This window comes from Myotis daubentonii, chromosome 6 (genome assembly GCF_963259705.1).
Source record: "Myotis daubentonii chromosome 6, mMyoDau2.1, whole genome shotgun sequence".
Lineage (NCBI taxonomy): Eukaryota > Metazoa > Chordata > Mammalia > Chiroptera > Vespertilionidae > Myotis > Myotis daubentonii.
Genome location: NC_081845.1, coordinates 65,496,014 through 65,521,874, shown reverse-complemented (window position 1 = coordinate 65,521,874; position 25,861 = coordinate 65,496,014). Strand labels below are relative to the sequence as shown.

The following is a 25,861-nucleotide window of genomic DNA, read 5'->3' as shown; positions in this document are numbered from 1 at the left end:
AAAGCCAGGAAAAAAGGTGGTTTGTCTTCTTCCAGCTCCTGGTCACTTTGCAGATAGAGGAAGGAAAAACACAAAATAGAAATAAGTGAAGTGCTGTGCCAGTCACAGTGATTTCTTTCCATTATACTCTTACCAGTCACTTAGCATCAGTCTGTGTGTCTTACCGAATATATAAAAAGCCAGGGGCTGTCACGACCAAAACAACCGGATGGATGACCGAACAGCAGACTGGGTGGGGTGACAAGGCCGGCAGGGGGATTAGTGAGGCTGACCAAACGACTGAACAAGCAGGCTGTGTGGGGCAACCAGGCCGGCAAGGGGGGATGTTGGGGGGCGGACCAGGCCAGCAGGGAGGGCGGTTAAAGGTGACCAGGCTGGCAGAGAGGGGCAGTTGGGGTGATCAGGCAGGCAGGCAAGTGAGCGGTTAGGAGACAGCGGTCCCAGATTGTGAGAGGGATGTCTGACTGCCAGTTTAGGCCCGATCCAGGCAGTTGGACATCGTCGAGGGGTCCCGGATTGGAGAGGGTGCAGGATGGGCTGAGGGAACCACCCCTCCCATGCACGAATTTCATGCACCGGGCCTCTAGTTTATAATAAATGATCAACAAATAATTATTGGTAAGAATGTCATTAATAATTTCCTGTTTAAATTATTTATTTTCTATTATAGAATGACATTTAGTTTTTTAGAAGATGATAAAAAGCCTTTTAGGTATTCATCTTTATTTTCTTCAAATGTATGCGATTCATCATGCAACTTGTCTACATTTGGAATCTTGGAGTTTCTTGAGTTGATTGCACAGACGTTAAAATCATGCATCATTATTGCACAGTGAAACAATGGAAAACACCCAGGCATAAAACCAAGGTTTCTATATCACTGATTTCCTTTTAAAAGCATTGCATATTTTATAACACTCTGTATTTTCTGTGTAGATCATTTAAATCTGAGATTTGTGATCATATATTTCATCAACCTAGCTAATCAATAATAATTTATTGTTAATTCTAAAATTGAAATGTACAAATAAATTTTACAAAAAGATTTTACATTTGCAGTCCTGCATTTACTGTAATACCATGTAATAAAATATGCATTTCCATTTATTATTCATAATAGAACACTGTCACATATTTGATATGGATTATAGCATTAGAACATCAGATACAAAAAATAAATATGCTGCTTATGGTTTCACTACCAGTATCCTGATTCTAAAGGCACATTTTATTGTGAGGACATCTTCACAGTGTGAGATATCAGAGTAATGTAAGGAGAATACAAATTGAAAAAAGGGTATTAAGGTTGGATTTTAAGAGACAGTTCAGTACAGCATTGCAAAAGGTTACAGAGCAAGTAGATTTTCAGGAAGTAGAGTAATGAATGTGGCTCCTTCTTCCCTCCCCATTCCCCTTCCTCCCTTTCTCCTTTCTTTTTATAATGCCTGCTGCTAAATAAGAAAGGAGCACACTGGGAAATGAGTCCGACAGGTTGGCAGGGACTTGGCTTGGACTTTTAATCTCAGTGCAGAGGAAGGACGGGAGTCCTATCTGTAAGTAGAGGAAGAAGCCGGTGAAGATTTGAAGATGTAAGAGAGTTCTGGGTTGGTAAATAGCATAGTCTTTCTTCTCTCATTTTATGACCTTTTGTGATGTCCAAACCAGTAGTATAAACATGTCCTATTGCCAAAACCAGGAAGGAACTTTAACTGCCTGTGAGAGGAAGGTACAAATGGCTGCAGGCCACCAAGGGCTGACGTAGGGAGGATGTGAATCCTGGTAGAGTTTGAAGTGATGGCTGTGAGAACGGCTTCATGCATTGTGAGGTGAAGCTCTTGGCAAAGAGCTGCCACAGGTGCATCCCTCTGGAAGGAGGACACTGTCCCCAGTGCCTGTGTCATACGTAGGAGCTGCTCTGCGGGCTGGATTTTTCTCCCACTTTCCTGAGACTGGAAGAGGACACCCCTCTAAGATGTTTGTTCCATGAAGAAAGTGAGAATCTAGAGACCTCGCCCTCGTAACTCAAATCTGGAAGCCTCATCTTACAGACTGTCCTGCTGTGGCCGAATGGAGAAGGGCCTACTGCTGCTTGCCCACCTCTCTCAGCTCGGGAGACCCCGCAGGCTGAGCTGTACCTGTGCTCAGGAAACCAGCACTGTGTTCACGTCATCAAAAAAGAATTTTGAGTCTTTCAGGAGGGCATCGTGGCTTGAGAAAAGAAAATTTGGCAATAAATAGTGTTTAGGAGTTGAAAATTACTGGAAGTTATGTCGGGTTTACCTCAGAGATGTTTTGGGTTCATAATGAAGCAAATATTGCAATGAGTCACATGAATTTTGGGGTTTCCCAGTGTATATATGTTATGTTTACACTATACTGTAGTCTCAGTGTGCAGTGGTATTAGTCTAAAAAATGTACATGCCTTAATTTTAAAAGTAATTTATTGCTAAGAAATGCTAACACTCATCTGAGCCTTCAGCAAGTCCATCTTGCTGGTGGAGGGTCTTCCCTCGATGTTGATGGCTGCTGATGGTCAGGGTGGTGGTTGCCAAGGGCTAGGGGGGCTGTGGCAATTTCTTGAAATAAGACCACCAGGAAGTTTGCCACATCTACTGACTCTTTCACAAATGAATTCTCTGTAGCCTGTGATGATGTTTCATAGCATTTTACCCACCGTAGAACTTCCAAATTTGAGTCAATCCCCCCCAAACCTTGTGACTGCTTTGTCAACTAAGTTTGTGTAATATTCCAAGTCCTTTGTTATTATTTCAACACTCTTCCCAGCATCTTCACCAGGAGTCGATTCTATCTCTAGAAACCACTTTCCCTGCTCATCCATAAGAAGCAACTCTTCCAGGATTAATGATGGGTAGCCACTTCATTAATTATCCTAGCTGGATAACTTGCTGCGGCATCTATATCAGCACTTGCTGCTTCACCTTGCACCTTTCTATGTCAGAGATGCTTCTCTTCTTAAACCTCATGAACCAACCTCTGCTCACTCAGCCGTCATAGAAGAGTTAGGGCATTGATCTGGATTAGGCTTTGGTTTAAGGAAATGTTGTGGCTGGTTTGATCTTCTATCTAGACCACCAAAACTTTATCCATATCAGCAATAAGACTGCTATGCTGTCTTATCATTACTGTGTTCACTGGAGTAGCACTTTTAATTTCCTTCAAGAATTTTCCTTTTGCATATACAACTTGGCTAACTGTTTGGCACACCAGGCCTAGCCTTCAGCCAGTTTTGTCTTTTGGCACGCCTTCTATTCATGCCTTATTATTTTTTAGCTTTTGATTTAAAGAGAGATGTGTGATTATTCCTTCACTTGAAAATTAGAGGCCATTGTAGGGCTATTATTGGCCAAATTTCAATATTGTTGTGACTCAGGGTATAGGGAAGCCCGAGGAGAGGGAGAGAGATGGGGAAATGGCCAGTAGGTGGAACAGTCAGAACACACACAACATTTAACAATCAAGTTCACTGTCTGATATGGGTGTGGTTGGTGGTACCCTAAAGTAATTGCAACAATAACATCAAAGATCACTGATCACAGATCACCATAACAAATATAAAAATGATGAAAAAGTCTGAAATATTGTGAAAATTACTAAAACGTGACCCAGAGCGAGCAAATGCTATTGAAAAAAATGGTGCTGGTAGCTGGATTCAAGATTACCACAAACCGTCAATTCGTAAACAATGCAATATCTGAGAAGCACAGTGAAACGAGGTATGCCTCTAGTGAGCAAGAGGCAAATGTCTGGTCTACAGAAGTTTCATGGCATGAGTTCATCTGCATAACTTTTGCTTTTCCATGGTCAGCTCTTGTTCATTAGCCATGATCAAAAATTGGCATTATCTGACAGATAACACTTTTCTGAGTCCAAAAAACCTTTTATTTTCATGTCACATCCATATTTGTTGTCATACTTTATGTGAACTCAATGTAAGATCTGAAGAATGTGAATTTAAGATAATATATTCATAATAATAATAGAATAGGAGAAGCAAGTCCACGACAAAAAGTAGTTTCCTCATCAATAAAATGGAAATAAGATTATCTTTCTCATACAGTTATTATTTATTTAAATACTAGTATATGCAGATCCTCATAAAATTAATTAGATGGCATAAATGGTCAACTTTATTTTATACATAATAATGTTGTCACATACATTCATTATTTTCAGTTCTTATGGCACTCATTTGTTAGTGATATTTGATGAAAATATGCATTTTTTCTTTTTAATATGAAATGTTTCATACATACAAAGAGGGACAAAGAAGAGAATAAAGCATACCTCATGCATCCATCATTCAGCTTAAGAAATAAAGCATTTCTGCCCTGACCGGTTTGGCTCAGTGGATAGAGCGTTGGCCTGCGGACTGAAGGGTCCCAGGTTCAGTTCCGGTCAAGGGCATGTGCCTTGGTTGCGGGCACATGCCCAGTGGGGGGTGTGCAGGAGGCAGCTGATCGATGTTTCCCTCTCATTGATGTTTCTAACTCTCTATCCCTCTCCCTTCCTCTCTGTAAAAATCAATAAAATATATTGAAGAAAAAAAAGAAATAAAACATTTCTAATACTTTTGAAGCCTAGGCTTGGAAAAATTTCATATCAGCATGAAAACAATATGTATTCTCCCTTGTGAGTACAATAAATATAGTACTCATCAAGTTTAACAAGTTTAGTCTCCTGGGCACATATATACATATCTAAATGTGTTGATTGTATTATTCAACTCTCCTCTATCATTATTTATTTTTATATGTCTGGTCTGTTGATTACAGAGAGAGAGGTGAGTAAAATATCCTACAATGAAGATGAATTTCTCTGTCTTAGTGGTTTTATCATTTTTTTACTTTGTATGTTATTATATGCACTCAAGTTTAGAATTGTCATGTACAACATGAAATTAATACTTTTTAAATAGTAGGTTAACCTCTTTATCTATAGTAAAGCTTTTGCTTTAAATATTGTATGTTTGGTATTGTTTTTGTTAATCTTTCCCTGGGATATATTTTTTCAATCACTTATTTAAAACATTCTGTGCCTGTATAGTTTGGTTATAGCTCCTCTATACCGTATGTAACTGATTTTTAGAAATCTAACGTGATGTAATATTTGTCTTTCTCTGACTGGCTTATTTTACTTAGCATAATAATCTCCTGGTCCATTCATGCTATCTCAAGTGGTAAGAGATCCTTCTTTATTACTGCATTGTGTATATGTACCACAGCTTTTTTTATCCATTCATCTACTGATGAGCACTTGCCAAAAAAAGACAAATATCATATGATCTCATTTATGTGGAATCTAATGAACAAAATAAACTGATGAACAAAATAGGTCCAGAGATATGGAAGCGTGGAACAGACTGACACATTTCAGAAGGAAGGGGCAGGGGGCGTGGAAAAGATTAACCAAAGAACTTGCTGGTACGTGCATATATGCATAGTCCATGGACACAGACAATAGAGTGGTAAAGGCATGGGGTGAGGTGGGAACCAGGTGGAGAGGGGCAAAGGGGGGAAAATGGGTGACATCTGCAATACTTTCAACAATAAAAATAAATTTAAAAAAATGTAATGTGATGATCTCTGTGTTTCGATAATGCTGTAGTCACTGTGATTCCTGAGTGCTGGATTGTATCTGCCATCGCATACCATTACTTCTAATTGTCCTGCTTTGTATATGTTTGTTTGTTTCAATTTTTTGTCTTCTTTGGAATGCTTTTTTTTTCATTCCATGTTCTTTCCTCTTCTAGTTTGGATATTATATGCTCTATTTCAGATACTTTTGGTGGCTACGTAACTAAATTTTTGTTTTCAGCCACTTGTACAAAAGTTAAAACACATTCTTGGTCACAGAGACTCCGTACATGTCGCTAGGGCAGCTGTTTGTGTCAGAGCTGTGTTACCTCTCTGAATTACTGCTCCTATTTCATTTTTCTCCATACTTTTAGGCTCTCCATACTTTCTCTCCAACTCAAACACGAATTTAAAAAGTATTCTTTTAAATATTTTCCAGCATGTGTGGCAATAGAATTTTTCAGGATATTTAGTCCTCACCATGAACTTGTTTGTAAATTTATTTTTTGTTTTTTCTTAAAATGGACTAAGACATATATAATCTTTCCATTAAGCAAATATGCATTGGCTACTGTTAAGGAGGTATATGTCTTCACTATATTGCCAAACTATTCGTTTCTAATTCAATTTACTGTTTGGTAGGAAATGTCATTTATAGAAATAGTAATAATATATGGTAAACAAAAACAAAGATGAAGTAGCTTATGAATAACCAAGTGAAATGCTATGAGATGGCAGTACAGTTAGGTTTCATCTCAGTGGTCAGTGTCCTGCACACATATATTGTATAAATGTTTCCTGAAATAGATGGCCTTTTAATTGGGCCTTATGGAATGGATACAAGTCTTGTTTGAATTTAAAAAAAGAGAGAGACTTTTAATTTCAAACCATTATATCCTAGTATAAAGCATACTATCAGGAGTTGTCAAATAGCCTATCATCTGTTTTGGAAATAAAGTTTAATTGGAATTTAGTCACATTTATCAGTATGCATATTTCTATGCTATAATAGTAGAGTTGAGAAATTGCAACAGAAATTATGTGGCCTGCAAGTTCTAAAATATTTACAACTTGGCCTCTTACCATATATTTTGCCTACACCCATACTAAATTGTGTTCTGTAATACAAAATAAGTTTATAGGGAAGCTTTTTCTTTAGTTTAGCTTTCTTCTCTTTTGTATTTTCTTCAGTGGATTTGATTTGGTGGTTCTCACAATAAATACTAATTCATGGACTCCCTCTACGCTTAAAGTCTATTTCTGTTTCTTTGATTTGAGGTATGTTTTTACTCCTACTCCTTAATAATTATTTTCTTTAATACAAGTTTTAAGATTTTCAGTGCTATTTTGTATGGTTACTTTTTCAATAATAGATACCCACATTTCTTTTTTACTATGCTATGCTTTTTTTTTTTAATGTAATGTATCCAATAACTTCAATAAATTGATCAAGTATTCTTGCATTTATCAAATAACATATCACTATATCCTTCTATAAACTGAAATTAACTAGCCTTTAAGTTGAAAAGGTTTCAGATTCTAAAGTACTTTATGTGCTTTAATTATGGGAATTAACTAGGGAAAAAATGTCAATGGGCAAAGCAGGAAAGGTATTTCAGAACTTTCAAAGTAATCAGTAAATTTCTGCTCAAAAGCTATTGATGTCAAAAGGAAAACATAATGAAATCCCAGTACTTCAAGTGCAGTGCTTGGACTTAACTTACTTGGTTCTGTTTCCAGGGAGTACCAGTTCCCCACGGCTATGTTAGATGTGGTGGGTCAAGCTAACTGCCTGAGTGAACAAGAGCATGTATGTGTGTGCTCCATGTCCTAGGGAATACTCACACCCAGCAAGCGAGCTCTGATACTCAGATACGTTTGATTAGCCACTTCCCAGGAGCTTCTCTTTTGGTGTAATAGCCAGTGACTGCTGGCTAGGCTTAGGATGACTCTCTCAGTTCTCATTTACAAAACTAAGGCATCCTTTCACTGGGGAGTCCCTGGATATCCTAATGTTCTATACAGAACAGCTAATGGTTTCTCCTTGTAACGATTTAAGATTGAGGGATTTGAACCGATGTGGAGGGGAGGGGACTTGAATCATATTAACTGTAAACGTGGGGCATGTAAAAATCTGAATATTTATAAGGTGTGGTTTACAGCATTTGATGTGACTTGGAAGAACCACCAAGTTAAAATATAATGTATAAGCTATCATTCTGTGTATTTTATCAAATACTTGAGGCAAAATACACAGTTTCTAGGAAGTAGGGGTGAAGGAAGATAACGTTGTAGAACACAGATTGCCTAGCAACATAGTTTAAAAGGTTCCCCCCACCCCCCAAGTATGGATCATACATAAATAATGGATTATGGAATCAATTTACTGTGACACTTTTGAAAGATAGTAGTTAGTATTAAATTTAGAGTAAGATAGAAAATATCAGAGAACATCACATATAGTTATTAGGCTGAGTATTTTGCGTAACTTTTGCTTCGATTATATACACACAGGAGTGGAAGGTGTTGAGACCTAGCTGAAATACTTTGAAAGCTATCTGTCTAAAAGAGGCAGAGGCATGGAGCTGGTACATGCATTCCACTGTTAGAAACAGAGTGATTCTATAGAGTCTGCTTACATCTGTGTAGTTCAGTGCAGGTAAAATTGGGACTAATAGAATACATGCTAATACATTTCTTACCTTTGTAGGTAAGATTAGTGGAGAAGTTGCTTGGTATGTTTTGCTTTAGTTCAAGTAGCTATGAATCTATTCTGTTTGGAAAAAAAATTCTTTTTGTCTTCCATCATTTATTTAGTTTGCTACCATTCTCTCTTTTGCCAGGAGATTGCATCAACAATTTGAAAGCTATAAGGAACAAGTGAGAAAAATAGGGGAAGAAGCACGGCGTTACCAGGGCGAGCACAAAGACGATGCTCCGACTTGTGGCATCTGTCACAAAACAAAGTTTGCTGATGGTTGCGGCCACCTCTGCTCCTACTGCCGCACCAAATTCTGCGCCCGTTGCGGAGGCCGCGTGTCTCTGCGATCGAACAACGTGAGTATTCGGGGGCGTGAGAGAAGTGTTGAATGTGGATACCAATCTGTAGCTTCCCAAGCAGAAATATTGCTTGCATGTTAGAGAGCAAACGCGTGCATAAATGTACACGTGAATATGCCCCTCCCCATTTCCTTCTTTTGTTTTTCGTAAGATTCACAGTAGTGCAGTAGTGATGGAAAATAATTCATAAAAAGATAGTTTCTATATGTTGTATCTTTTTAAAAAATATATTTTTATTTACTTCAGAGAGGAAGGGAGAGGGAGAGAGAGAAAAAAACATCAATGATGAGAGAGAATCATCCATCAGCTGCCTCCTGCTCGCCCCCTACTGGGGATTGAGCCTGCAACCTGGGCACATGCCCTTGACTGGAATCGAACCTGGGACCCTTTAGTCTGCAGGACGAAGCTCAATCCACCAAGCCAAACTGGCCAGGGCTATATGTTTTATCTTAATAAATTATTCCCATTCAGAATCAACTGATTTACCTGTAGAAGTAAATTTATTTTCTGAAGAATGCAGTAAACGTAGATATAGTATCATGAGTTGTAAAACTTAAAAGGTATGGCCAGTTCTTGTAAAAAACAAAATAAAACAAAAACCCCCTTTAGTTTCTGCAACATTGGTTTCAGATTGAATGATGGTAAAATGCAAAGTAAACTGTATGACATTAAATGTAATATAATTTCATATCATGTTAAAGAAATATAGTGCTTATTTTATCTCATGGAAATTATTCAAATTTTTAAAGAGTATGTTAAAACATTTTAATGTGCCTTTTGAAACTTATTTGTTCACTATGAACTATAGTCTCAACTTGATGTAGTTTCCTTAGTTGCCTTAAATAACAGCTACTCTTCCATTATGCCAGTGCTTTAAATATATTCAAAATTTTGAGGCAATAGATGCTAATATAAGGGACTTAAATATTATACTTTGTGAAGTACTAGATTAATTCTAATAAGTATTTAGTTTAGAACACATTTTAATGTTGTACTTTATTATATTCCAAATGTTGATACAGTGGAATTATTTATAGGGATGTCTGTATGAGTTTTCTTTGATACAGATCTTCAATGTATTGCAGAAGTTAAGGTTATCACAGGCAATAGTGTGGTGAAGGCCTGGAAGGGGGGGTGGGGTACAAGGGGCCAATAGGGGAAAAAGGGGGGCATCTGTAATACTTCAATAAAAAGATAAAATTTAAAGATTATCATATACCTAAATAATTCCCATTGTTTGTTTAAATAATTTTACATATTATCTAATCATGTTTAAATTTTAACGTAATACAAAGTTATAATTAAAAATAATTGGAGTGCTTTAGGCACTTTTGATATCTTCCTAATTTGGAAAATCACTGTTAAAATTACACTGAACATCCCAATCAGCATTGTATTTTCTGGTAGTGTACTTAAGTAGTAGGTAGGGTATCCTAACAACTTTTCCGTTAGAATTAAGGGTTTCAGTAAAATAGATATTATACTTTAACGTGAGCCTACTATTATCTCTGTGGCCTTGGGAAGATAATTCAATTAAAATTGTTAAAATTAGGTTCTTTATGAAATGTATATTTTCATGTTTTATTCTTATAGCCACATAAGTTTTCATTTTTACTTCTAAAAGTTCTATGCCACCTTAAAGGCTTTCTAGAACAACCTTGAGTTAAGGTATTGTCTGGCACATAAAAAGTGTGCAAGACCTATTTGTTAATTTTCCCTTATTTGGTATTCTTAAACATACTGTTTTGGAATGAATTCTCACCAACCAGACCTGGGAATGATATTTTAGGGTGCAAATCGGCTGAGTGTTAATGCTGACTGAGTGTGTTTAACTTCCTATTATAAGTTTGAGGCAAACTGATATAAATATAGTTAAACATTAATATATTAAAATTATTAGGGTTCAACTCATGTTTTCAAAAGGAAAGGTGTTTAAAGAAAATTGAGCTGGGAGAGAATGCTTTAGAGTAGACAGTCTGTCCTAATGTAGTTCATCCATTTTTACTAAACCCAATCCAATTTTGGAAAAAATATTAAAAAGAACAAAATTTTAAAAAAACACACGCAACTTAAACTATTTAATATTGAACATAAGACAAAAAAATGTAAAAAGTTGTTTTTTTGTATGATAGATAAATGTTGAAATGTGTATTACAAATAAATATTGCTTGTGGAATAATTTATGGTTAAAATAAAGTATTTTTTTAACTTTTACTTATAAACATTTCCCATTCTTAGATTTTTTTCAATTTGTAACTATAAATATTTTAATACTAATTTTATAAAATTATTCATACAAATGCATTTTAATGTATCCTTTAATAATAGGTAGACTATGTTAGTGAATTAAGCTTTCTTTCTTAAGAATGTTTTAAATGTGTATTTCATAATCCAATTTCTAAAAATTTTAGAAATTATAGTGCCCAACTTTTGTATCTAGCATATAGCAGGATCCATATACGTGCATTTTCAATGAAAGATTGAACAATGACTATTTGGAGGGAAGTGTAAACATTTAATTTTCAATATATGTACCTGTGTTTTAACACTTAAGAGTGACATATAATTGTTTTTCTTAAAAATCTATTTATTAATATATGCCTTATTTTTGTTTTTCTCTTCCTCTTTTTCTTCTTTCTTTATTCTGCTTCCTTGGATGCTTTCACAAAGGAGGACAAAGTGGTTAGAATCCATGATTTCTTTTCTATCACTTGTTATATAATGTTGTGAACTTTATTAAGTGAATGTTTCACCTAGTATTATTATTAATCACTATATTTCACAAAGAAGTTATATGCTAGAAGGAGCGCATTCCCAGTTCTCATGGGGAAAAATAATAAAACGAATATCTAGGAACATTACAGAGTTTATATTAATAGGTAAAGTTTGATTAGTTTCCATTCATCGGAATGGTGATTTTAATATAATTTAAACCATTATGAACTTATATGTCCTCTTATCTCTCTGAATTTTGATGATGATTCCGTCTGCTGTCAGGAGCAATAAAGTCTAAGGGACTTGACCTTTCTCAGCACTCGGTAGATGCAGAGGTAGATGATTTGAAACTTTACTGCGAAGGAATGGAATGAACTGACTTAGTGAAGAGAATGGATGTAATTTAAACCAAGAGCTCAAAAAAGTGATTTTTCTGTAGAACACAAGTAGCAGAGTTGTCATATTAAACCACATTTTATACCATTTTCTTCTCCCTCGTGCGTTGAAATCATACCCGAGGGGAGTGAAAGGTCACTTTGAACTTTTATCTGCTGTAGAAACCACAGAGGCTGTGCTCAGGAAGATAGGGCCCAAGTGGAACCTTCATCAGCCTGTCCTTTGAGTGTACACCATACACTTTCATTTGATGTAAATTACAATTTCTCCATAGCTAATTGAATTCCCAATATGATACTGAGACAGTGAGTATTTGGGGTTCAATATATCAACTCAGCTGCCTTTGTTCAACTGTTTTCAAGTTTAAATGATGTACTGCAGTGCATAAGTAGCAAGCATGACATTAAATTGAACATTAAGTGTGTTTTAAAATTTGATGCTAGTATATGTTCAGCAGTTCTTTTCTGTGAAAAGGAAATCAGATTGAAAATTACCTAGTTTGTTTTCACTAAATGTGTTTGTCTTTACCAATAGTGGCACCTGAGATCATTTGGGGGACTTTATTTAATGTAAAACATACTGTGTTAGAAAAAATATAATTAGAATGTTATATCTTTGATGTCATAAATATTATTACTTTGGATGAGTCCACTTTAAAATAGATAATTTTTAATTCCTTTAACTAGTAAAAGTTTAAGTGAATAATAATGCTGGTGTTATGTGCACTTGGTGTTAAGACTTCAGCTATTCTCGCAGGGCTGGCCAGACTCATTGTCCCTTTAACAACACTTCCCATAATGGTAGGTTATTTGTGCTTATTATGGCAATGAGAGTTTAAGTGAACTTTGTGGTTTTCAGGCTAAAAATAGGGAGGAAATACCTGTAAAATACCATCACTTTTAGTTATTTTCTTCTCTTGATTAGAATGCATATATCAGCCATTTATTTTTAAATAGTTTGTCATATGTCATAATTTTATTAAAAAGCTTTTAACCTATTGAGGTTGTTCAATGAATTGCCTTTCTCATCAAGAACACTGAAGCCAGCTCTTGTCTTACCTTTGTTAAAATAACTGAGTATTAAACAAATTACTTAATTGGTGGTTCTTTCCCTATTTCTCTGAGCTCTTTCATTTTTGGTAGAGAAATTATAATTTACAGAGGGGTGTGTGTGTGTGTGTGTGTGTGTGTGTGTGTGTGTGTGTGTTTGTTGGTATGAGTAGAAAGGGAAGAGAATGGTACTTTTCTAAAGCAATCTCCTTTTTGATCAATATAAGATTAATGAGTTCTACTTAGTTTTGCTGAATAAATGTGACTACAATACTAGTGTATATGATCCGATCTAAGCTTAGCTAACATAATTCTTCCTTTTATTAACTCCAACAAAAAATATTATTGATCACATATTTTATATCCCGGCAGTGTTTTATTTTAAAACCACACTTAGCCTGAAACAAATCTAACAATATCTTGGAAGCTTGTGTACTTGCATATAAAGAAAGTGACTCTCATAAAGAATCACCTTGCATTTGACATAGGTAATAGCTTATAATAGGAGATTATTTTATACAAGTGCACACTCTCATAGGTAAAATTATGATCATTTACTTCATTGAAAGTCCATCCAGCTGGTTTAAATTGATTTTGTCTTTTTTACTCTCTATTTGGTGGCAGAATATTGAATTTAGATAACTCTTTTGATAACATTAGCACTTTGCTGTTAAACAAACTTAATTGAATCTTCCAAATTCAGTCTTTTACTGGTTATGATTATCTTTATTATTTTTTTAGGGGGGGGGCAGAACAGGGGATAGGGTGATTGATTTGTGAATACAGCAACTAAAAATGAACTTGCTACATTTCTAAATAACCTTTATTTTCACACAAAGAAGTGCCAGGCTTTATAAGGTAAGACTATTTTGTAATAAACATCAGCAATACTATGGAAAATAGAACACTGCCTAGTTTTCTTATTCTTTCAAACTGTGAAAGATGAAAATACAGTGGGGCCTTGACTTACGAGTTTAATTCGTTCCGTGACGGAGCTCATAACTCAAATTACTCGTATGTCAAATCAGTTGTGAACGAGTGAGACACGTGATGCTGGACTGATGTTGTGGCGTTCACTGTGACGTTCGCTGCGCCAACTAGCGGTGGGGTATCTGAAGCTGGCTCGTAACCCGAATTTTAGCTCACAACTCAAAGCAAAAAATCAGCTGAGAGATGGCTCATATCTCGAAAAACTCGTTAGTCGGGACACTTGTAAGTCAAGGCTCCACTGTACCTACTTTTTAAACAAGTGTAAAAGATACATTTTTATATCAAGATAGTAACTAATGAGTCATGCTTTTTAAAAACTGGCTCCTCATGGCTTTTAATTGTTGTTTGCTTTTGGAAATCATGTTACCTGATGCATTGATGAAGCAAGTATAGTTTTGTACAAAAAGTTCATAAAAGACAAGGTGGGGTGAGATAGGACAGTGGGGAGTTTGTAACTGGACTTTTTTTTTTTAAATCATAAGTTGTTATTTATGGGATGATCAATTCTTAACAACATAAAGAATTTTACCCTTACAGATTTTGCTCTTAAATAACAAATTTATGATTTTTTTTTAAAAAATCTCTTGCTAGGGTTAAAGAGAAGCAAGTCAGTAGAGTAATAACCATTTTAAAAAATAGTTTGAATGATTGCATTAAATATTTATTCTTATTATGAAAAATCTTCTCTCAGAGTTACCCATATTTAGTCCATGGCATGATGAAGTATGTGATCGTGGTTTTCAAACTTCATTCTTTTGAGAAAAGCATCTGTAAAAGTTTTCCTGGACCCACTTTCATGTTCTCTTTTTATTTTTCTAGATGATTTGACAATGATTTCTCTGCAAAAATGAGTCTTTCCAGAAATATAATATAGGCCTAAGGAGGGAAGTTTATAACTATAGATAAAAATATCAATAAGTAAATGTTAGGGTGGATCAAGGGGAGAACTTTCTCTAAGTAATTTAATAGTTTAGCTTTCTCAAGGTGTCTCTTCTCATTTAGTTGTGCTTGTCATAGAGGGTAGTAAAACGTCAAACTGTAAAAACTTTTATGTTGGGTAATTCAGAAAGTTGTAAATTTTTTATTCCAATTCTGTTTTAGGAATTTGCTATATTGTTTTTCAAGGGCATGGAATTTTAATTTCTTATTATTCTGGAAATGTTTGCTAATAGTCAATAATCATTAGGAAGTTTATGGTTCTTGTTTTGCCCCCAACCTGAAATCATTGTTTAATACACTTTAAAAAAGTTGTTTCTGGAAATTACAATTTCACAAGCCAGTGTTAAATACGGATGCATAGTAGCACTAGGGGCGTTGCGGCAGGGTGTAGAAAGGAGCCTCTTCTAGTATAAGGAAGCTTTCACAAAGTGAAAGGTAAAACCACGGTAAAAAGCCATGGATTTTTGGGAACATCTCTTCTTTATACACCAAGGAGTGGGATTGCAGGTCATATAATAGCTCTATGGTTAACATTTTGAGGGACTGATGAAGTGTTTTCCCAATCAGCTGAACAGCAATGTTTGAGGGTTCCGATTTCTCCACATTCTTGTCAACACTTGTCTGCTTTTTCCCCGCATAATGATCGTGTTTCATGTGAAATAAAATGATATCTCATTGTGCTTTTCATAAAGCTGATTCTAAGCCAAAGTCTTATATTTTCAAAGTCAGCAATTTCTTGAGAATAGATTTTCTTAAAGGACAAGCATCTTCAAAGTATTAGAAATTCAGCTGCTTTCTTCCCTCTGGATTCTTTATTTTCCTTACATTAGAATTATGTAAGCACTTATTAATCTATATAAATCAATCAGAACAGGAGCTCTGTTAAATTTAAGATAACTTGGAATCTAATTTCTGGCTAGACTAGCTATCCCTAGGGTGCACACAAATTATGAGATTTTTTTATTGCCAATTGAAGAGACTATTTTATACATGCAGAGAGAACTTGCAGGTTCATTTTGCCGTTCAGGAATAGGTCTGAAATTAACACAAAAACTCTAGCCCAGACTTTAAAGCTCTGTTCTGTTCAGGGTGCATGGGACATTTTCTTGAGGGAAGTGAGCTTTATGCCTGTCTATTTATTTGCATGCTAACAAAAGCGCACATCCCTCTTTTGACTTTGGTACTTTTTATCTCTATAATCATTTTATTTTTAAAATAATTTATTTCTCTATATTTTTATTTGATGAGGCATTATTGTCATAACTTCCTTTATTTTTGAGCATGGTAATTTCAAATTAGTGGTTAGTGCCACATAAATAAATGCTTTATTCAAGACATTTTTAAAAATAATTTTGCACTTTGCCCTAAGACATGTGACCAAACACAAAATAATGTAATATGTTGTGTTTTGTAATAGTTGGAATATTTAATGAAATATTACTATATCAAACATCAAATGAACAATTGAAGTAATTATCTTCTAATTCATCTTGAAATTATTTTGAAAAGAAAATGTTTAGATTATAAAAAGTCATCGTTTAACTGCATCTATCACACTGGTGAAGTAAGGTATTGTGATAGAGAAAATGAGGGCTTTAGAATTTGACTTGGCACAATTTAGTAAGTACAGATGAACCAAAAATATACTTTTATAATTTACTTTTAACTAGATCAGCATTGGTTAAATGTTTTGCAAAGTAATTTCCAACTTAGGTTATTTCATGGAATTGTATCCACACTGAAAGTTAGTTTACTTATTACAGGCAAAATTCTTTTTTGGTAGAGATTAAAAGTATGACCAGAGAAGTTTAGAGATTTTCTAGACATTAAAAGGTAGACAGGATGCAGTTGAAAATTCAGAGTGCCTGCCTCAGAACGTGTGACATTTAAAATAAGATCATGTGATTAATTAATTTTTTCCAAGATAAATCCTCGTGTTATAAACAGTAGAGACTGTTTTAAAGGAATATTAAATCTCATTTTATTTGTGGACATGTTTTAATTCCTCCGCTTTGCTCTGATTACTTGGATGACATGGACCGTATTTTATTTTTCTTGTTGATTTGCTCAGCACTTATCACAATGCTGCAAATATAGTAAGCACTCTATGAACTTAGAATGAATGAATGAATGAATGAATGAATGAATGAATGGCACTTCTCTGTACCTTTTGTGCCTCAATTAAGTTTTTTGAAATTCTAGTTTTGAAACTCTAATATACAATTTTGCATTTTAGCATATCTTTCTTAGTTATTATGTGGAGTTGTCTCATTGAACCAGTGACCTTTGGCTTTATCTTTTCCACGTGGTTCAGATTACATGGTGTTAGAGAGATATTTGGTCCCCTTCCTTCTCACACAAGACTCTGGAAGATACTTGAGTTGAGAAGAATAAGGAGGCTTCCCCAAAGCTATTCTGCTTAACCAAGTCCAGATGTGAACCAACCTCAGTGGTGAATGGTGCATTCATGAAAGATGGGAGCAGATAGATTTTAATGTTTGGAGGATTCATTCAAATGTGTAAGCAATCTCCTTTCCATTTCGTGAGTGTTTAATGTGTGATTAATACACTTCTTGGTTGGTTCTTTATTACTAAAATGAATTAATTTACTTTCATATATACTTTTTATAAGCACACGAGTTTGGTTGAAAGTCAAAGACTTATAGGCACTGAGTTTTTTTAGTCATACAAAAAATAGATAACATGTTATTGACAAAGCATGGTATTATTAGAAACTGATTTCACTTGTTCTTTCAATTCACTCTTTTATAGAAGCAGCTTATTTTTAGAAATATATGACCCAAATACATAATGCATTGCATTTTTGCCATCATTTATAAGCAAATTAAAATAGAAAACACCAAGTTGCATTTACAAAGTAATTATATTTGTTACAAACATTTGGGATTATCTTTTTACAGATTTTTCAGTACTCTATAAGACTGCTTTTTCCCACTTTGATTTTTGTTTAATGCATTAGAAAATATTTGAGTAAAAATATAATATTATAGTCTAATATAGTATTCTGTAGAAAGTTACTGCATGTTTTTGTGATTTTTAAATGCTTTTTGTGTTATTTCTTTTTAATTTTATTTCAGAAAGCTAAAACTGTGTAGTTAATTCTTCTACTTGAGTTGGCTATAGCAAATATATAATCTCCTACTCCTTATTCAACTGTGTGGTTATAATAATTTAATGTATAGTCTACAAATGCAAATAACTTTCTATCAGTTTAGTTGGAAGATCATTTATATATTTAACTAGGGGCCCGGTGCACGAAATTCGTGCACTGGGTGTGTGTGTGTGTGGGGGGGGAGTGTCCCTCAGCCCAGCCTGCCCCCTCTCACATACTGGGAGCCCTCAGGCGTTGACCCCCATCACCCTCCAATCGCAGGATCGGCCCCTTGCCCAGGCCTGACGCCTCTGGCCTAGGCGTCTGGCCCAGGCAGCGGGGACCCGCAGCTGCAGCGGCCCCACGATCGTGGGCTTTGCTTTAGGCCCAGGCAAGGGGCCCCTAGCTCCTGGGACTGCCAGCTTCGACCATGCCCAGCTCCCATCGCTGGCTCCACCCCTACTTCCTGCTATCACTGGCCAGGGTGGAAAAGGCGCCTGATTCTCCGATCATGGCTGGGGGGCAGGGCAAAGGCGGCCCCAGGGCCGCCTTTGCCCTGCCCCCCAGCTCTTAGCTCCCCCCTGGGTTTCCGATCACTGTCAGTGGCAGGGGGCTTCTTCCTGCTTTCCCTTTCGCCTCCCTGCATTGTGCCTACATATGCAAATTAACCGCCATCTTGTTGTCAGTTAACTGCCAATCTTAGTTGTCAGTTAACTGCAAATCTTAGTTGTCAGTTAACTGCCAATCTTAGTTGTCAGTTAACTGCCAATCTTAGTTGGCAGTTAATTTGCATATAGCCCTGATTAGCCAATGAAAAGGGTAGCTCGTACGCCAATTACCATTTTTCTCTTTTATTAGTGTTGATTGCTTATTTTAAGATGCTTTCTTATGAAACAGATTTTTAAAATATACATTTTTTTTATTTTTAGAGAGAGAGGAAGGGAGAGGGAGAGAGAGAAACATCAATGTAAAAGTGAGACCTTGATCAGCTGCCTCCTATATGCCCCCTACCAGGGATTGAGCCCACCACCCCGGCCTGTGCCCTGACTGGGAATCAAACCAGCAACCTTTCAGTGCACTGAACATCACCCAACTAACTGAGCCACACCCACCAGGGATGAACTCAATTTTTTTGTTTGCATTCACAGAAAGCATTAAAAATTATATTATTATTTTTTAAAATGTATTTTATTGATTTCAGAGAGGAAGAGGGAGGGAGATAGAAAGATAGAAAATGATGAGAGAGAATCCTTGATTGGCTTCCTCGTGCATGCCCCCCACTGGGGATTGAGCTCACAATCTGGGCACATACCCTGACTGGGAATCCAGCCATGACCTACTGGTTCATGGGTCAATGCTCAACCACTGAGTACACTGGCCAGGCCAGAGATGTTCCTATGTATACACTACCAAAGCATTGTAAGGCCCCTCCAGTTCTCAAGTCCATGTCAGCAACCACAGAGACTATTGGGAGGTTCAATCCCATACTTAGAGCATGGGAATCTTTGATGAAGGAGATGTTCTGTGCCTCTGGTCCAGCTTTTAGGGAGATAAAACAAAACAAAGTCTCCTCTCAATGCAGAAAACTTCTCCACAAAGGTGGATGAGAAAGAATACAGTTTTATTATTGATCAAACATTAAACCAGAATGTGATACACATTACAGGAAATTCACTAAGGGATGGACAGAAATAAATCTCACCCTTTTATATAGCAGGCAGATACAACCTGTGTCTTCAAGATAAACAGTAGCTAGTCCTCAAGTTGGAGGACTTGATAGCACCATGTCACACACAGTTCATCCTAAATTCATCTGGTAAATGGGGTGACCAGAAGAGTTAGCTAATTGTCATTATCCCAAGGTAAATTAACTTCTTCTACCTTTATGACCAGAGGTAGTTTTGTTACTTGGAGAGAGGTAGCTGAAGAAGTTAGCCTCCTACTTTCCTGCAGAAACTGAGAGAGGGGTGCTGCTTTTGTTGATGATTGCATCTCAAAGAGGTGGCTTCATGTCCTTGGGAAAGACATCTCTGGGTCTTAAAGCCACAAGAGACTTACTTAGCTTTTAAATATATTTCAAACAGAGAAAGAACTTATAAGTAAATGCTCTAAGAAAAATGGGATGGGGGAGTCTCTTAGTTTCAACAGGGAGAATTAAGCCTCTTATTTATTTATTTATTTATTTATTCTTTTAAGATTTTATCTTTTTAATTTATTGTTGAAAGTATTACAATGTCTCCTTTCCCATTCCCATTGACCCCCTCTAATCTGCTCCTGCCCCCTTCCCAGCCTTTTTACCTTTTTATTTACTTTAAAAATTATATTTGGCCTTGCACAACCTTCCTGCCCCCATCCACAGCCCTCCCCTCAAAGGTTTCGCCACATGCCTAGGGAATTCCCCGCTAGCCATCCCTGAGTCTCAGGTATCCCCAGGGCTGCCAATCTCCAGCTTCTTCAAGACTGGGGAATCTTCCAGGAATCCTCTACACAATCTACAGTGTGCTTCTCTATCTTACACACACACACACACACACACACACACACACACACACACACACACACATCCTTGAGACAAGGAAATAGAAAATAGCCTGATTTGAATATGGCTATGGAATCTGGGGCCAAAAATCACAGATTAGTACCTTAGAATTATTTTTCCACCATACCACTACCATTACTTTTACTCCTTAACTATTTCTGAAGTGAACCAACTGACCAGATTATATGACTAGTAATTGCGAGATTTGTGTGTGTGTGTAACTGTTTCTTCCTTCTTTAGCTTTATAATATATGTTATTGAAATCTTATTTTTTGTGAGTATAATGTTCTCTCTTTAATGTTCCCACATTGCATATGATAATTCCTGATCATTTCATGACATTAAATTAACTCATTAGAGTCTGACCTTAGCATAATTATTGCTCCCATTTCATTACTACCACTGAAAAACTTTACAGATGTTTCATCAATGTTTGAGCTTTCTCCAGAATTGCTTTCGTTATTCTCCTTTAAAGGTTCTAGGAAGCCTGTGGATATTTACCCTTCTAGCTCTAAAGTGATCTTTAAGGTAAACTTATCTATGGCAAATTCATATGTGGTTAAAGAATCATGTACGTTGATCTGTCATTATATTATCTGTGAAGTATTACAGTATTCCATAATTACCTCAGTCACATGTGAATCTGTGTTCAAAATGGCCTATAAACTCAATATGTAATAGAGCAGGTAACTTTCACTGCTTGTAAGAAAGAACCATCTTTGGGTGATGGTAACAGTGACACGCTGGGAGTTGGTCATCTTGGTTTGAATTGCAGCCTTATGTCCTGGGAAAAAGTCACAGCTTCTCTGGACTTAGTTTTTTACTTAAAAAAATGTACATAATATTATGTCCTGCTCAGAGATATTGAAGAGATAAGAGTAGGAAATTTCTGGTATTGGAAAACTATGCAAGTATAAGTCTTTTATTTATGCTTTTTTGCATTTTAAGTAGAATAGAAAGAGCTAGGTGAGTATTCAAGCATTAATGCAGTTGGACCCTAATGTGACTGTTTTTCTCTTAAATTCAATTAAACTATATTTCTTTCCCTCATTTCAAACTGATAAAAATGGATAGTTAATCTCTGTTAGCTTCTAATATCTGAGGTAAATTGGTAACTGCATTCAGCCGTTACTTTACTGCTGCATATCCCGGTAGCCTCAGGAAGCATCCGGGAATTGTAATAAGCAAAGTGTGGCCTGAAACCAAACCAGATTGCTATTTGTAATTCCTGTTCACACATTTCAGTAGATGACTCTTCTGTGGTTCCTCATTTACGTGTATTCTTTTCTACCCATTATTTCAGGAGGAGATCATTTTGAGTCTTGCAAAATATTCAGAATTAAAAGCTTTTTCAACCAGTTGTTTTCAATTATTAGCAATTATTCAGAGCTTTTTGTTATTCTTTTCTCTGCATGTGCTGACTATTTGTGGTAGACAAACTCTGTGGCTAGGTGATTAGTTCAGAAACTTTATTACTATTTTTTTTTATTGCTTAAAGTATTACAAAGGGTATTACATATGTGTCCATTTTTTCCCCCCGCCCTAGACAGTCCCCTAGCCTCCCCTATCCCCCGGTGTCTTATGTCCATTGGTTATGCTTATATGCATGCATGCAAGTCCTTTGGTTGATCTCTTACCCCCCTACCTCCTGCACCCACCCTCCCCGGCCTTCCTGCTGCAGTTTGACAATCTGTTTGAGGCAGCTCTGCCTCTGTATCTATTATTGTTCAAAAGTTTATAATGGTTTCTATTATCCATGAATGAGTGAGATCATGTGGTATTTTTCCTTCATTGACTGGCTTATTTCACTTAGCATAATGCTCTCCAGTTCCATCCATGCCGTTGCAAATGGTAAGAGTGCCTTCCTTTTTAGAGCAGCATAGTATTCCATCGTGTAGATGTACCACAGTTTTCTAATCCATTCATCTACTGATGGGCACTTAGGCTGAGAAACTTTATTATTTAATATGCTTGAATGTCATTTACTTTTATGTGGCATACAACACTCCCAGCTACTTTTTCCCTAAATTTATTATTTTGCACACCAGATTTATTTTTTTTACAGAAAAGCATATTTTACTTTATTCATATATTCATTCCTTTGCTGTGAAGTTTGATTATTTTTAGGTCAATATTTTATCAATGCTACTGCAATAGTTAAGCATAAATTGTGTGTAATCCACATCCATTTTTTTAAGTAGAATATCAAGGTAGAGCCTGATTCTGGAAGTAGGTCATAGTGATAGATAATCTGCTTAGAGACATGTGTTTTGAGGATATTGTGCAGTTTGATCCACTAAATTCTCTTACAGTAACATCAACATGATTCTGTTACTGTACATTTTTATCTTAGTGCTTTTATTATTTTATTTATTATTTATTCTTCCACAAATAGCACATTTTTTTAAAGTTATTTTGGGACACATATCTTATACCATTTACCTTATAATGGCAAAATTGTATCCCACAGACTATTTGGGAAGTTGTATAGAGGAACAAAGGATTTGAAATTTTGATATTTCTTGATGAAAATACCCAAAGGCACTGGAATATAATATTTACAAGCCCATATTTATAAGTAAAACACAGATCAAACATTTCTTTTCAAAACAAGGAAACTGACAAAACTTTTAAAATAACCATAGGGGGATCCCCAAAATATGAACATTTTCACATTGTTATTTCTAAGAAATTTGATGGTTTAGAAAGCACAAAGTTAGAAAGGAGAAGGTGTGCTAAGAAAGAAATAGGAATTGATCAATTTAGATTCTCAGACATTGATTTATTACTTATGGTGTTTTTAATATGTTTTTTAGTCTGTTGCTTTCTTTTAGTGGAGGAAGACCTGTCCCCAACATCTGTTGATAATACATATTGTGATTAGCATGAGGTTGTCAATATTTTTTCTCAAAAATCGAGGGAGTTAGAATCTTCCTACACTGGGCAGAGTGGAAGGTGGCCCAGCTTCTCCATGAAGGTAAAACAGGAGGAGCATGGCCTAAAGGTGACCAAATTAGCATTAGTGACAGCAGTGATATCATAATAAGAAGTAATTTGCAAAGCATATCATTTGGAAATATCATTTGGAGGCAGATATTTTTGAAGCTGATGTTTATTGAGCACATAATATTGTTACAGTCAGTGTTCTCTGCTGTGCATGGGTGTCTGTGTTTGTACCATACATCCATGTATTTTATTTCATCATTTAGATCACTTTATTATTATCTCCACGTGACAGATAAGGAAACTGAGTCACGGAACAATTTCTCAAGGTCATGCTTGACTCACTCCATGCTTCACTTGGAGAAGGCTGTTATGAAAAATCTGGGCAACAAATCACTTGAGGGGCTGTTGTAAATGCAGATTTCTAGACTCTACCCCCAGAAAATTGAATAGATTTGGAATAAGACCTAGATCTGCATTTCTAATAATTTTTCAGTGATGCCTTACCACAGACCACCTTTGAGTAGCATTGATCCTTGTTGTTTCTTACCATATTATATGCTAAACACCAAGTATATTTTAGTTATATAGTAACATCCCATTTATCCAAAATTCAACCTTCTATCAACTTCAAGCTCTGAAAAACAGGTAAAGACCAGAAGGTAGGCAAAACAATTGTCCAAACAATTAAACCCATACTATTAATTCATAAGAGAACCTCATGTGCTTTTAGTTTATTCATAGGTCATAACTGGATTTTATTATCAGTCTTCAAGTTTATAAAATTGAATTAGAAGAGAAAAAGAGCCCACTGCAGTTTAGCAGGCCCCTTGGGGAGAAGTATCTAACATTTTCAGCAGCCAGTCAAACTAGCAAAACAGACAAAAGTAATTAAAAAATATAGCAGGCTGGACCTACAATGTGCATAGCCCAGCTTGGCTGTGCATCTCAATTGGACTTGAGAAAGGGACTGATTAACTTGGGGAGATCAAGGAAGGCTTTCAAGAACATGACATTTGGTGTCAGTTTATTTAGTTGAAGTAAAAAGTTTTTGTTAAAATTATATTAATGAATATCTAATGCAGAAGAGTGGATCAAAATAGTGAACAAAACATACATACAAACACTACCCCAGCTACCCAAATTTTCTTTAAATAAAAGAAAAATTAAAATACAAGCAAATTCAGAACAGAGCTAGAAAGTAAGAAGAGGTATGATTAGCTGACCATAACTTTTTAGACTCTTCGAAGAGAGAAAGCCCAAAAAACTTAATGAACAAAAGCAAACAATATGCCAGCCCCAAACACAGCAACAGAAAATTACTACCAAAATAAAAGCTAGAGAGTAAATTATTATGTTTAGTGATAGCCAATCTATACTAATAAAAGAGAAACATGCAAATTGGTGTCACTCGGCTACACCCACCAGCCAATCAGGATGAGTATGCAAATTACCCCAACAAAGATGGCAGTTAATTTGCATATGCAGGCATGGAGTGAAGACTGAGGACAGCACAGAAGGAAGCCAAGCGCTGCAGAAGGGAGTGAAGCAGAAGAGAAGGGAGGGAGCTGAGACAGCGCAGACCGGAGGGAGTGAGGCAGCAGAGAAGGGAGCGAAGCCCACCGAGGCTGGCTTCGCTCCTTTCTCTGCTTCGCTCTGGCCACAGGAAGCCCTATTCTTGCAGAAATAGGCCTGAGGAAGCCCTATTCTTGCAGGAATCTTCCTGCAACGGGCCTCTAGCATAAATATAAAAGGGGGGAAACTATCAATGCAATTAGTCAAGAAAATAATTCATAATGTCAAGGACATCTGAGTTCACCTCACCTCTCAGTTCTACCCTTACACATGTAAATTTAAGAAAACAAAGCAGTAACCTAGGTGACTAAGTCCCAGGCTAACACTCTAACAATCCACCGGGATCGGGCCTAAACGGGCAGTTGGACATCCCTCTCACAATCCAGGACTGCTGGCTCCCAACTGCTCGCCTGCCTGCCTGCCTGATTGCCCCTAACCGCTTCTGCTTGCCAGCCTGATTGACATCTAACTGCTCCCCTGCTGGTCTGATTGCCCCTAACTGCCCTCCCCTGTTGACCTGGTCGTCTCTAACTGCCCTCCCCTGTAGGTCTGGTCACCCTCAACTGCCCTCCCCTGCTGACCTGGTCACCCCTAACTTTCCTCCCCTACAGGCCTCGTCCCTCCCAACTGCCCTCCCCTGCTGGCCTGATTGCCCACAGCTGCCCTCCCCTGCTGGCCATCTTGTGGTGGCCATCTTGTGTGTTGGAGTGATGGTCAATTTGCATATTACTTCATTATTATATTGGATGCTAGCCCCTCCCCAACACCAATGATACAGAGCAGCTGAGCTGTGCTTGGAGGCCATCAACATGCTGTTAATAGCAGGGGTCCTCAAACTACAGCCCGCGGACGACATGCAAATACAAATATTGTATTTGTTCCCGTTTTGTTTTTTTACTTCAAAATAAGATATGTGCAGTGTGCATAGGAATGTGTTCATAGTTTTTTT

At 36.5% G+C, this 25,861-nt stretch overlaps 1 protein-coding gene across 24 annotated transcripts in view; it reads left to right on the top strand.

Annotated features, from left to right (window-relative positions):
* Nucleotides 1-25,861, top strand: part of RIMS1 (regulating synaptic membrane exocytosis 1) — a 411,771-nt gene that overhangs the window by 191,007 nt on the left and 194,903 nt on the right. For 23 of the 24 annotated variants that reach the window (XM_059701185.1, XM_059701187.1, XM_059701184.1 and 20 more), the window contains 2 exons: nt 8,438-8,651; nt 11,325-11,336. In XM_059701185.1, coding sequence (XP_059557168.1) covers nt 8,438-8,651; nt 11,325-11,336 — 226 coding nt within the window. Of the gene's footprint in view, nt 1-8,437; nt 8,652-11,324; nt 12,859-25,861 lie in introns of those variants that run through there. The other variant, XM_059701237.1, reaches the window with a different exon arrangement.